The sequence below is a fragment of the Temnothorax americanus genome, unplaced genomic scaffold (genome assembly GCF_048541705.1).
Source record: "Temnothorax americanus isolate GAGA-0224 unplaced genomic scaffold, ASM4854170v1 Scaffold135, whole genome shotgun sequence".
Lineage (NCBI taxonomy): Eukaryota > Metazoa > Arthropoda > Insecta > Hymenoptera > Formicidae > Temnothorax > Temnothorax americanus.
In genome coordinates, this window is record NW_027509270.1 from 25,140 (window position 1) to 37,714 (window position 12,575).

At 35.7% G+C, this 12,575-nt stretch overlaps 2 protein-coding genes across 2 annotated transcripts in view; both read left to right on the plus strand.

The window, feature by feature from the left end:
• Nucleotides 1–374: 374 nt before the first annotated feature.
• LOC143894290 (uncharacterized) lies at nt 375–2,835 on the plus strand. The gene is made up of 2 exons (XM_077400458.1): nt 375–2,279; nt 2,647–2,835. Exons 1-2 carry the CDS (start codon nt 532–534, stop codon nt 2,648–2,650), a joined length of 1,752 nt encoding a protein of 583 aa, XP_077256584.1. The 5' UTR covers nt 375–531; the 3' UTR covers nt 2,651–2,835.
• A 3,533-nt stretch (nt 2,836–6,368) lies between these two features.
• LOC143894314 (uncharacterized) overlaps nt 6,369–12,575 on the plus strand; it is a gene marked incomplete at its 5' end in the record, with an annotated part of 41,959 nt that continues 35,752 nt past the window's right edge. Inside the window, 3 exons of the mRNA XM_077400482.1 lie at nt 6,369–6,484; nt 6,693–6,780; nt 8,044–8,102. Of these exons, the coding sequence (XP_077256608.1) occupies nt 6,369–6,484; nt 6,693–6,780; nt 8,044–8,102 (263 nt within the window). The remainder of the gene's footprint in view (nt 6,485–6,692; nt 6,781–8,043; nt 8,103–12,575) is intronic.

Below are 12,575 nucleotides of genomic sequence, written 5' to 3' on the forward strand. Positions count from 1 at the left end.
TGCGTGCGTGCGTGCGTGCGTGCGTGCGTGCGTGCGTGCGTGCGTGCGTGCGTGCGTGCGTGCGTGTGCTATGTCAGCTACGAAGATGAATCTCCAGATTTCTTGGCGGAAGCCATAGAAATTGATTTGCTTTATTAAATAAAGTATAGACTTTATATTTTCATGTGTTAAGGGGGCATATACTTTTTTCGGCTTCAAAAAATCGATTTTTTTTTATTCCATATTTCGAAAAAACAACATTTCAGGAATGTAAATCCAAAGCCATTTAAAGAAATTCGAAAAATTGAAGAAGTTACAGCACTTTGTACTGAGCGCCGTCCGAGCGTCTGTTAGGCCGTTTCGGAGCAACGCGTTCGACTCTTGTACCCCCCGCTGGTAGCTGACCCTCCATTGTAATTTAAATAGAAGTTCGTTTCTGGGTAGTAGGTACATAAGTCTTTTAATAGATGGCACTTTAAATTTTTTCTAGAATAATCTTTAGTCCACGTATTCAGTTGCTTGGTGTCAGTTCTGTTGTACGCACATGATACAATGAAGAGATCAAAAAGTTCTCGGGAATTGCACCGAAGCAATAAATTTCGCAAGGATGCGATACCAAAACGTCCGAAGCCGCCCAATAGATGGGCATTAGAAAGTGAAATCGAGACGACCACTACAGCTGCGAACAAATTGAAATCGGAGAATAGTATGCTCGTGCCGGAGAATGACAGTTTGAATTACAGAATTTTAAATTTCAAATCAATTTTCAACGAAATTTCACAGGTTGTGAAATGTAAAACGTGCGGAGGCGACGTGAAATTTCAAACAGAAAGTTCTCGAGGCCTTGGTTTTAAAATTTTGATACTTTGTGACGAGTGCAGGCCAACTGACATTTCTTCTTGTCCAAAAATCGGTTTATCGTACGAAATAAACCGTCGATTTAGTTTTGCTATACGTTGTTTAGGACATGGAGCATCAGGTGAGAAAAAATTTTGTGGATTGATGGATTTACCTCCTCCTGTTGCTCAAAAATCGCACGATGAAATCCAAAAAAACATTCATATTGCATCCAAGGCCGTTGCGGAAATGAGCATGAAGGACGCGGTACAAGAAGAGCAGCTGAGGATGAGTTTGGAGCAAGAAGTCGAAAATGTTACGGATTTATGTGTTTCTGGAGACGGGACTTGGCAAAAACGCGGATTTTCTTCTTTGTATGGCGTATGCAGTCTCATCGGTGCACATTCGAAGAAAGTTGTCGATGTCAATGTAAAATCTTCTTACTGTAAACAATGCGAAGTTTGGGAAAAAAAGAAAAACACCGAAGAGTATAATGAGTGGAAAATCGAGCATGAAAGCAATTGCCAAGCGAATCATGAAGGCTCCGCCGGAAAAATGGAAGTAGATTCCATCAAAGAAATGTTCCATAGATCAGAAGAACAGTACGGAGTAAAGTATACGCGGTACATTGGAGATGGCGATTTAAAAACGTATAAGGGTATCGTTGAATCTAAACCATACGGAGATAAAGAAATACAAAAAAAAGAGTGCATCGGACACGTACAGAAACGCATGGGCGCTCGACTCCGGAAATGTAAGAAAGATCACAAAGGTATTGGCGGAAAGAATAAATTAACTGCGAAGATGATAGACAAACTCTCCGTGTATTATGGTCTTGCTATTCGGCGCAATTTCGACTCGGTAGAAGGAATGCGGAATGCTGTGTGGGCTACTTTTTATCATTATAGTTCGACGACAATAAAACCGCAACATCATCTTTGTCCTGAAGGCTCGGATTCATGGTGTGAGTGGCAACTAGCAAAAGCGAACGGATCTTTGGACAAGTACGAGCAAAGCTACAATACCTTACCTGACGACGTTTTAAATGCAATTCGCACTATATACGAAGATCTTTCAAATGAGTCGTTATTGAAACGTTGCCTTGGCGGATATACTCAAAACACGAACGAAAGTTATAATAACTTGATCTGGAGGATAGCTCCGAAAAATACAAACAGTAGCGCTCGAGTTGTCGAAATTGCGACTTTTCTCGCTGTTTGTTTATTTAATGAAGGAACCTTAGCTCTTTTGAAAGTAATGAGTACAATGGGAATAGCAGTTGGACGAAACGCAGTACAATTTGCTGCGTTGAGTAACACTCGCCGCTGCGATCAAGCAGACGTCCGAGAGCAGCATGCAACACGGGAGGCCCGAGTAAAGCGCCGCCTTGAAAAAAACCATCAAAATGATGAGCACCTTGCCCTGGAGGATTCCTTGTATGGCCCCGGAATAGATGATTACATGTAAGTCGTGAGAAACAGTTTTATCATGGTGTAAACTTGTTCTGAAACTTTAAACGCGTTTTTCTCGAAACCATGTTTTTCAAGTCGGTACCATAAATATCTCGGTAATGGATCAACCGATCTATTTAATTTTTTTTTTAAATAAAAGTTCATAAAATTTACCAGTCCTTGACCCATGCTTTTTGAAAATTTTTGATTTTATATATATTTTTTTAAACAAAAAAGATTGAAATTTTTGTCGAAAATCGATACCTAAATTTTGACAGTCTGCCATTTTATTGAAAATTTGAATTTTCAAAAAAGGATGGGTCAAGGACTAGAAAAATTATCAAACTTTAATATTCTGTAACTCTTTTTTTTGTTTCAGATGATCCTGCGGAGATATCCATGGTACCGCAATTTCAAACATTTTGTGCGGGACTTACTTCAAGAGGCGAAAGAGGGGGGATGGTTTATTAAAAATAATAAATAAAAATTTTTTTATAACTACAATAGATGTACTTTGTTGTACAAAAAACCCTTATCTTCAAACATTTCTTTTTATTGTTAAAAAAAAATCACGAAATATGTTTATTTTTTGGGCTGAGAAAGGTATATGCCCCCTTAAATAATTATAATACTTCCAAACTTTTAAGTAATATATTATAAATGAAATAACAGAATAAATGGCGCGCGCGTAGCGCGCGCCCTTGTGTTGTTCTAGTCCAGTTTTAAAAAAAGCGTGTTAACTGAGTGAATTCGTTTGTATCGAAAAATTGAAGCCTCTTTTCCGCGATGCCGATTGGTTATCTCGATTGATTGCCGCGCCGTAGCTTGCTTCATCCCGTGAGGGACTGTCATCGTGTCATCGCACTCATCGCGGAGTGTGGCGAGTTTCGTGCGTGTAGTGCGTCGTGATGTTCTGTGGCGTCGTGTGTGTCGTGATGTGACAGCTCGCGTCGTGTCGCGAGGTTAATCGTTCCGCGTCGTGTCGGTTAATATTAGGTTAATATTATTATTAATGTGATCTCTCATCGTTAATATAAATATAAAATCGTTTAATTCTGAATTTCGGTCGCGTCGCGCAAGGATCGAAGTGCCACGCGAAATATTAGCGGACCGGAGATAGGTAATTATAGTAACTCCTCCTCTTCTAAAAAAGGCATGTCGTAGGTATTGTTGTCACTTTTCCGCGATGCCGATTGGTTCTCTTGCTGCGTTTACTTCATTTGCAGCTGTCATTGTATATTTTGACAGTTGTAAAGAGTTAATAGTGTAATAGTAATAGCATAATGTTAAAGATAAATAGCGCGCGCGAAGCGCGCGTCTGTAGTGTCTAGTCCATATTAAAGTGAAGATAACACTCCGATATGAAAAAAGGCACCGTGTAAAACGCTTCTCTTATGTCTTATTATAACAAAGCGGTGCCGAGGCAGTGATTTTCGGCGAAAAATAATACCTATACATTACAGTAATATACGCGGTGAATGATAAGTTTCACGTCAAGATTCGATCTTTGCCATTTCTGCAAAATCTGTGTATCGATCGTTCTTTTTGCGCGGTTTTGTTATCAATGACGCACGATAAGCGCCATATGCGATTAATTCCGTAAATTCAACACGGAAACGAGATTATTTTGGAATGCCGATTACGATAACGATGATTGAAAGACAAATATAAAAAAGGTGATCGATATTCTTCTCTCCTCTGAAAATTTTTTGCTTTGTGTAACTCCGTGCTCTCTCCGAAATGATCGACTTCAATTTTTCTCCCCACGATACAATCCGAGCTCCCATGACATCTTTCTCGCTGAATTTCAAGGTGTCTATCTATACGAATGGCAAGGTCAGACATTGTCGATCTGGTTCTGAAGGTCGCATCGCCCTACGAGGCGAGTCACTCGCATCGAGTCTCTCGCGTCCTAAATCGGCAATGTACGCTCTGGGAGGGTCAAAATTGCGGTCAATGCCGTGCTAAGGACGGTACGATCGATCAAGCTCCGTCCTTAGACGGCCGAGCCACTGCTTGAGTCACATTTATGCTAATTATGTACAATCCACTCTAATTTTATTGATAATGCGTTGACAAGAAGTTGATGAGCGTTTTTTATACGCTAGAAAATGGAGCATTAAACATGGAAAAAAATGCGATTGCAAAACAATGAGTGGCACCAATACGACGAAACTATAACTGGTATATTTAACGGATATCGTCAAGTGTAGAGCTACTTAAAGATTGATTAAAAAGAACCCCGCGCGCGCGCGGTATTTGTGTCTGTAGTCTAGTACGATATAAAGAGGATGGAAAACTAAGCGAGCGTACGAAAACAAATTTTTATAATTTGCATACATTAGAAAGATGATAAAAATATGTTTCTCTAAAATACTTTCTAAACAATTTTTCGAAATTTTCGAATTACTTGATTATATCAACTTGGCAAGTAGTCGCTAAATTATAGATGCTATATCATAATAAAAATGGGTTTAATTATTATTTATTACTTCTCGACTTTAGTCTTTATTTTATATCACGACTGTATTATTAACTCAATTTTATCGTTTACCTTCTCTTGAGATATGATCTCTTGAGATACTTATCATTCAATGTTTTATTACGGCTTTATTTTTTATTCTTATGTTCTCTGGATTATTTGGACTATAATCATTAGCCAAAGTTTCACTCGGATCTCCTCGCATGAAATGCACTCCTTTTAGATCAATCAATCTGGAAGTACTCATCTGGCTCATCAGAGAACATGAGATTATTTTATTTTATTTGTTACTGCATCGCTGAAGATGACTCGAATCAAAGTAGAGCGGGAACGTTCGATGTATTATATATGTATAATTATGTATAAAGAGTACAAATAAGTTTCCGCCGTTTTTTATCAAAAATTGGGCATTTATTGTGAAAGAAGATGTGAAATTGCTCGTTGAGTCACTCCTAATGTAAGTGCAAGTTCTTTTTGCGTTTGGCACGAATCTTCTTCCAATAATGCTTCCAATTCCGTGTCTTCGTACACTTTCAGCCTTCCGCTACGTTCTTTGTCCTCGACGTCAAAATCACCGTTCTTAAACTTTTGGAACCACTCACGACAACTTCTCTCACTCTACAAGCAATCGATGCGCCTCAGCTGCAGATTTCTTCAAATTAAAGAAATAAATCAAAAGTTCCCGCAAATGACGCTTATTCGGCTCAAAATTCGACATTTTCGCACGAAAAGAATTATGTGATGCCGATACAGTCTGATACTATGTCAAGTTTATGGTTTTGCCAGATGTCCAATCTTACGATATAACACTTTACATCTGACAATTTCAACCATAACCTCCTGGTGGGGCCATCTATTGTAAAACGGCGGAGACTTATTTGTACACCTATTACTATCTTATTAAAATTAAAACAATAAAGATATATTAAATCTGGCCATAAGAGACAACGCAGTTATTTGTACGTAATAAATCAAATTGCTGAACAACGGATTTAAAAATGACCACGATATCAATTCTCATACTTGCTTTCTCCTGATCACTTGGTGAGTTGTCTCGGAATAACTTTAATAATTAGACTCCTAACTAATATACATTAGACATTACACAAACAATGACATTACATTCCAACCATACGTCAACACGTTACCAGCAGATTGCGGCTTTCCGACTTTCCAGTCCCGAAGTATTCATTCATAGCGTAACGGAGATTGTGAGAATATTAAATTGTATTTGTTATACCGCTGATGATGTTAATAAATAAATTTGATTTATCATGCACAAATAATCGCGTTGACTCTCATGGCCAGATTTAATCTTTATTGTTCAGTATCGAGAGTCCTAATTATTTGATTTTGATTAATAATTAAAAATTGTTATACGAATAACTTACACACTAACAATAACCGCATTGCACTCTCCACCCCTTTTTTCATTTGTTTCTGAATTGTTTGTTTATAAAGTTAATGAAATAAAAATCTCTAACGAAATTTAGGAACGTTGGATGTTCACATATTAGCGTCTTTCATTGGGAGATATTATACAAACAGATTTGTTTGTGAAAGCTTTTGTCTTTATATTTTCATAAATTTTGTGCGTGTGATTCTCATCTGTCATCGTTTTCGTGTTCGCAGAGAGTCGAGACGTGAAGAGCAACAGATACAGCTTACCTCCTAGAGCGAGCTTGGACGACGATACATCAGGCAACAACGAAAACAACGGAAGGAACGGTGCTAGGTAGGTGCGTCAAGTCGAACATCGTGCGATTACGAGGCGACAGATGCAAGGCGTAAAACCGTTTGCTGTTGTACATATACGTTTTATCGGCAGGAATGCCTGGGCATACCTAATACATAGATATATACATATATGTCATATACATATCAAAATGTCCAGGCATTCCTGCCGGTAAGTGTACAGAAGAAAATGATATATCGCTTTTCAGTCTCAACGGGATACCATATGTGGCATCCGTTTCGCGTAGCGCATTCGGTAGATACGCCGCGGCGCGACCGCCCTGCTCCATGGCAAATGTGAGTACAACAACGTAGAGAAGTAATTCAAGTAGCTGAAAAAACCTTTTTTAAGGGGATCCTAGAGTGACGGCAATTATCGATATTTACAGTTCGCCCGATTTTCTTCAAATTGGTTTTACAGAATGGAAAACTCATTTATAGTTACGTTTAAAGTTACGTACAGAAATCATGTGCAAGATGGTAAATTTAAGACTAAAAACTTAAGAAAATTGTATTCAATACTATTACTTGGTGTTGCACCTTTTGTACCTATAATACAACTGTCACTTTAAGGAAATGTTAACTTAATATACAAATTATATAGCTTACGACTAGATCAAAGAATAGCGTTGCATCATTGAAGCTAAGATTAAAAGCCTAATAAGAAAGATTTTTACTTCAACAGATTTTATACATACACACATAATACATGGCGTTGCAATCTGACAAGGACAGATATATTGCATGATCTCGTTAATAAAGAACAGAAGTAGGCCGATAACATAGGAAACGGGATTATTAGAAATGTCAAAATTATCGACATTTTTAATTCCACTTAAATGAAGGCGCTTTCGGCCGTCACTCCATAATCCCTTTTTTAAATTGCTATCGTATCTTCTTTATCAGTTCCAACGCATGTTCATAATAATTATCGCATTGCAAATGTATTTATTTACATTAGAGAGAGAGAGAGAGAGAGAGAGAGAGAGAGAGAGAGAGAGAGAGAGAGAGAGAGAGAGAGAGAGAGAGAGAGAGAGAGAGAGAGAGAGGGAGAGAGAGAGAGAGAGAGAGAGAGAGAGAGAGAGAGAGAGAGAGAGAGAGAGAGAGAGAGAGAATTCTAAATGTGTACATATATGTAATGTATATGACATCGCTGAAATCACCGAATTTTAATATTTGCAAAGTTTGAATGTTTATTTCTAAATGTAGAATATAATAAAATATAGCATTATTTTTTTATTATATATATATATAGAATTTGATTATATAAAAACAATTAAAATTTTTTAATTGTTGCTAAAAATATACGTGGTACGGTCCTACAATCCTATCTATCATTTCTCATTGCTATCAAATGCAATCAAACATAAGAAATTTTGTATTGGCAAAATATGGATATGATGGATATCTAAACAGAAATTTTCTTATTCGTTTGAATCTAATGTTGGTGCGTATTTGGAACAATCTCGAGATTATCTCTTTTAGGCTTTGAATACTTTTCTTACCTGTATAATTCGCCGCATAGCATGACTAATAATACAAATCGACGCTTTCTTTTAGATAATTCATAACACAGCGATGGGTGTGTGTGTGCTTGGTCAATCAGCCGAGCATACCGGGTGAGTATAATTCACGCAATGATCGTTGAGGTGATTGCGAGTCTGAACCTACGAACTGTGCTTGCCTTATAATTTTCCTTTAATTATTATGCGTAGGATAACAGTATTGCACAGGAAAGATATTGTTGTGTGCAATAATATTCTTTTAATTGGTTGTGATATCTTGGAAGGCTATTCTCTCATTGTATGCAATGAAAATTTAATTTGTAAGAAACTTCGAGAAAAGTTTTTAGCCGTAAAGAGCAAAATGATACTCGGCTGACGTAACGCATTTTAAACAACGGAACTGTGAGAGAAAATTTATGAAAGTACGTGTTGCCTGCATTTATATTTATTTTCGCATTGTTGCACTGTAAACAAACGTTTTCCCATGTAACAAGTAACACCGAAGCTTTAATTAATCGTACTAATTGTAAGTGTGCTCAAGATATCTAAAATATTTTTAATAATTCAAAATGGTTCAAATAATTTGTTGTTATAATGTCTTGCGTCAATAACTATCGATTAATTTTGTTATTTGCAATATTGAAAAGTTCATTTTAGAGTTGGTAGATTAATTAGACATGTGATGATATAGTGATAATCCTCTCAGAGAGAAATAGATATAAAGAGAGGGGAGGGGGAGTGGGGGGAGAGGGAGGGAGGGAAGGGGGAGAGAGAGAAACTATTATTACATGGTATACATAAACGCTACCTCTTGTCAGGACATAGGCAGATAAATATTTCCGGGTTTTACCTCGATTATCTCGATTATCCAAATCTCAGATTTCAGACCCTGTGAATTGAAAGTAGGACTGGACTTTGATATAAATTTGTGTTTTAAATGAAAAAAATATAAATAGTATGAAATTAAACGTATAATTTGTCAACGTTTCTAAATAAACATTTTATAATAAAAGATTTTCATCCTGATATTACATAATCTTGTGATAATACTAATATGTTGTGTTCATTATTTTTTTTATTCTAAAAATGTATGGAATAGAATCTAGAAGCCAATCCTTTTTAACTCGATACGATGCATTAACTGATTGGTGAGATACGCAAATGTTAAATATGGGCGCTGTTACTTTTGCCGAGCGGTATTCTACCTTAGTCAGCTATGCTTATTCTAACTTATTCAGCTACTGGTGCGTGAGTAGGAGTTGGCCCAGGTTAGGTAATCGCAAAGGAGGGAAGAAGAATGTAGACGACACCGCATATATGTTTATACACTATATTTACATTTTATTTACATCGCCGATGAATGTTGAGGTATCTCGCCTTGGCCTGTTGGCCACCCCGTTGCTTCGTCTGTGTTGAGGCGTCGGCTTTTGTGGCCTCCGGGTCCGTCTGCGTACCGGTGGTGACTAAAGTTGGGGCGCCCCTCACCGTTGGCTCCGCGTCGGTTATGGTAGAGGCGTCGTGTGTGTGCTTCTTTTTGCCGGTGCCCGGGGCCTTGTCCGGGTTGCCCTTCACGCGTTTCGGGGACTCGACGAGTTTTGCGACGCCCGCGGCCGCGGTCGTGCTGGCCACGCTTGTTACTCCGGACGAGTGGGAAGAGAGCGACACGTTTCTCTTCCGATATGTGGCCTGTAAAGGCATCGGCAGGGTCCGGCGTCGCCGAGTAGGGTCATCGTCCTTTTTGAAGCGTTCCTCAAAAAGCCGCGGCGTCTTGCCTCCCGTCTGTTTACTGTCGGGATGTGAGGTTTCCGAACTGCCGGTATTGCAGGCATCGCGCAGAGATGTATTATTGGTGGCGTAGACCGCCACATTAAAATTTGTGTAAATTACATTGAAGTTGTTTGATTCTCTTTGAAGGAATTATTTTCATTATACACATTCCTCTCTGTACGTCGACAAACGATTGAAGTACTTATACAGTTCATTAAACTTGTCGACTTACATACATTAATAATATTAAAGATATTATACGTAATAGGTCGTATAAAATAATGATTATAATTTAAATAATAATAATATTGATAATATATAAAGAAAGATACTGAGAAGCACTAGAGGATTTCTATATTGCGAATATTTGTAATATCGCAATGTGTAAATATGGATTAGTTTCATTTACAAAGAGAAATGAATGAGGTAGCGAAGTGTAGAAAATTTGAGAGAATTTTTTTTATATCCTTAAAAGCCAATATTTGTTTACATGTACGCACGCACGCACATTCTTGCTTAATTTATATAATTTATGAGTGTGAAACTTGTACATTCTATTTATTTAACGCGCCCTATGTAAATTATAATTTATAAGTTTGTATGTAATTATTAGCATTTATATATGAGTTAATAAAGTTCTATTTACTAACTTGCTGCGCACATAGTTTATTTTCCCTTCGATCGACGTGAAACTAAACAGGAATTTAGATGTCTTTCAACTTTGTACATGGCAGGTGAAAGATGAAGGTTCTTTTTGAACTTTATTTGACATTTTATTTATAATCTAAAACATCACGATGTAATCCAAAATGTACGAGTATTCTGAAAAATAATCCTAGCGATTGTTTTTAGTTCTTCTTCTTTTTTTTTTTTTTTTTTAATTATTATAAATATCAGAGTAATTGAGTAAGTTGTTCATTCGCAAAAGGGTAAATTCTGTCAATGCACGAATTATCGTAATATAAGTTGCAAAACTTGATATTTATTTGAATAAGAGCAATAAAATTTCTATTTGCCCGATCTATTTATGTAATTAATTTTTCTTTAATGTGGGCGATATTCTATAGTTAGTTTTACATAGCATTATATATTTCAATGTTATAATTTATACCCGCTTCGCGCGGGCTCAAAATCTATTCCCCTCTCCCCAAACTCACTCATTAATTCGGTCTTCAACCGACTTTTACCTAACAGTATATTCTGATAGATCATGGCATACTTTCTTTGTAAATTTTTTGAATTTTTGCAATATCTTCAAAATTGAAGAAAATATAGTACACGAAAATGTGCGTGACGTCATAATGTTGTTGCGAAATCTTTTGAAGTTGCCGTCATCAAAGAAACTTTAGAAAGCTATAACTTTCTCAAATTTACGTTTTTTTGAATTAAAAAAATACTGAAAATCCGCTTAGATTCTTTACATTAATTATGGATACCGCTTAATAAAAAAATTTTACTTGAGAACCCAATTAGGAGGACCTTTGATATTCTTTCTCCTCAAATTCTAACCTATATCTTTAAATTCTTTTTTAAAAAATAAAAAATAATAGATAATATTATAGATGCAAATTAGCATATTGTCAAATATTTCAAAAATGTAATCTCTTATATTAAAGTTTTTAAATTTTATTTTTGCTCGCGCCTCGCGCGTTTTCACCCTCCGTTGACCCGCCATTATTAGCTTTCTTTCATTTTCTTCCATTTTATTTTCTCTTTTCGAAATCATCAAAAAATGAGAAAAATTTTGGCACAGGTTTCAAGAAAATCAATTTTTAATGAAAAATTATCCATTAAAAAAAAATTAAATTTATTCTCCAAAAATTAAAAAAATTTTGACACTTGACTCCTATTTCATATATAATTCTTTAAGAATTGGTCAAATAATTCCCGAAAAATTTGAAAAATTTTGTAACCGGTTTTCAAACAAATCGGTAACGAAAAATTATACACTTTATAGCAATCCCCGGGAAATTTTACTTTTATTTCATATATAATTCTTTAAGATTTGGTCAATTAATTCCTAAAAAATTGAAAAAATTTTGTAACCAGTTTTCCAAAAGATCGGTAACAAAAAATTATACACTTTATAGCAAACCCCAGGAAATTCTACCTTTATTTCATATACAATTCTTTGAAATTCGATCAATTAACTCCCAAGAAATTTGAAAAATTTTGTACCCTGTTTCCACAAAAATTGGTAACAAAAAATTATCTATTAAAATGATCCATAAAAAAAATTTAGTTTGATATCTCAAAATTTACGGAAATTGGAGCAGAAATCGGAAACCCCTTTATTATTAGCAATTTTTCTATAAACTCATCGTAGCCATCCTCAAAAAATTAGAAAATTTTGAAACTAGTTTCCAAAAAATCGATTATGAAAAATTATACACGTTTTTGCCATTTCCGAAAAATTAGAAAAATTTGGGCATTGTTTTTAAGAAAGTAACGAAAAATTATCTCTAAAAAAATTCAGCTAATATCTCAAAATTTGAGGAAATTAGAACAATCACGTACATATTTTTAAACAAAAATCGGAAACTCTTTTAGAAAAATTGGAAAAACTTCGTGACCGGTTTCAAAAAAATTAATTTATTAATGAAAAATTATTCATTAATAAAAAATTAAACATCCTCCAAAAATTAAAAAAATTTTGACACGACTTTTATTTTATATATAATTTTTTAAGATTTGGTCAATTAATTCCCAAAAAATTGGAAAAAATTTGTAACCGGTTTCCAAAAAAATCGGTAACAAAAAATGATACACTTTATAGCAATCCCGGGAAAATTCTACCTTTATTTCATATGTAATTCCGTA

Excerpts from the sequence above, each read along its gene's own strand:
- LOC143894290 (XM_077400458.1), top strand. The coding sequence starts at position 532 with ATGAAGAGATCAAAAAGTTCTCGGGAATTGCACCGAAGCAATAAATTT.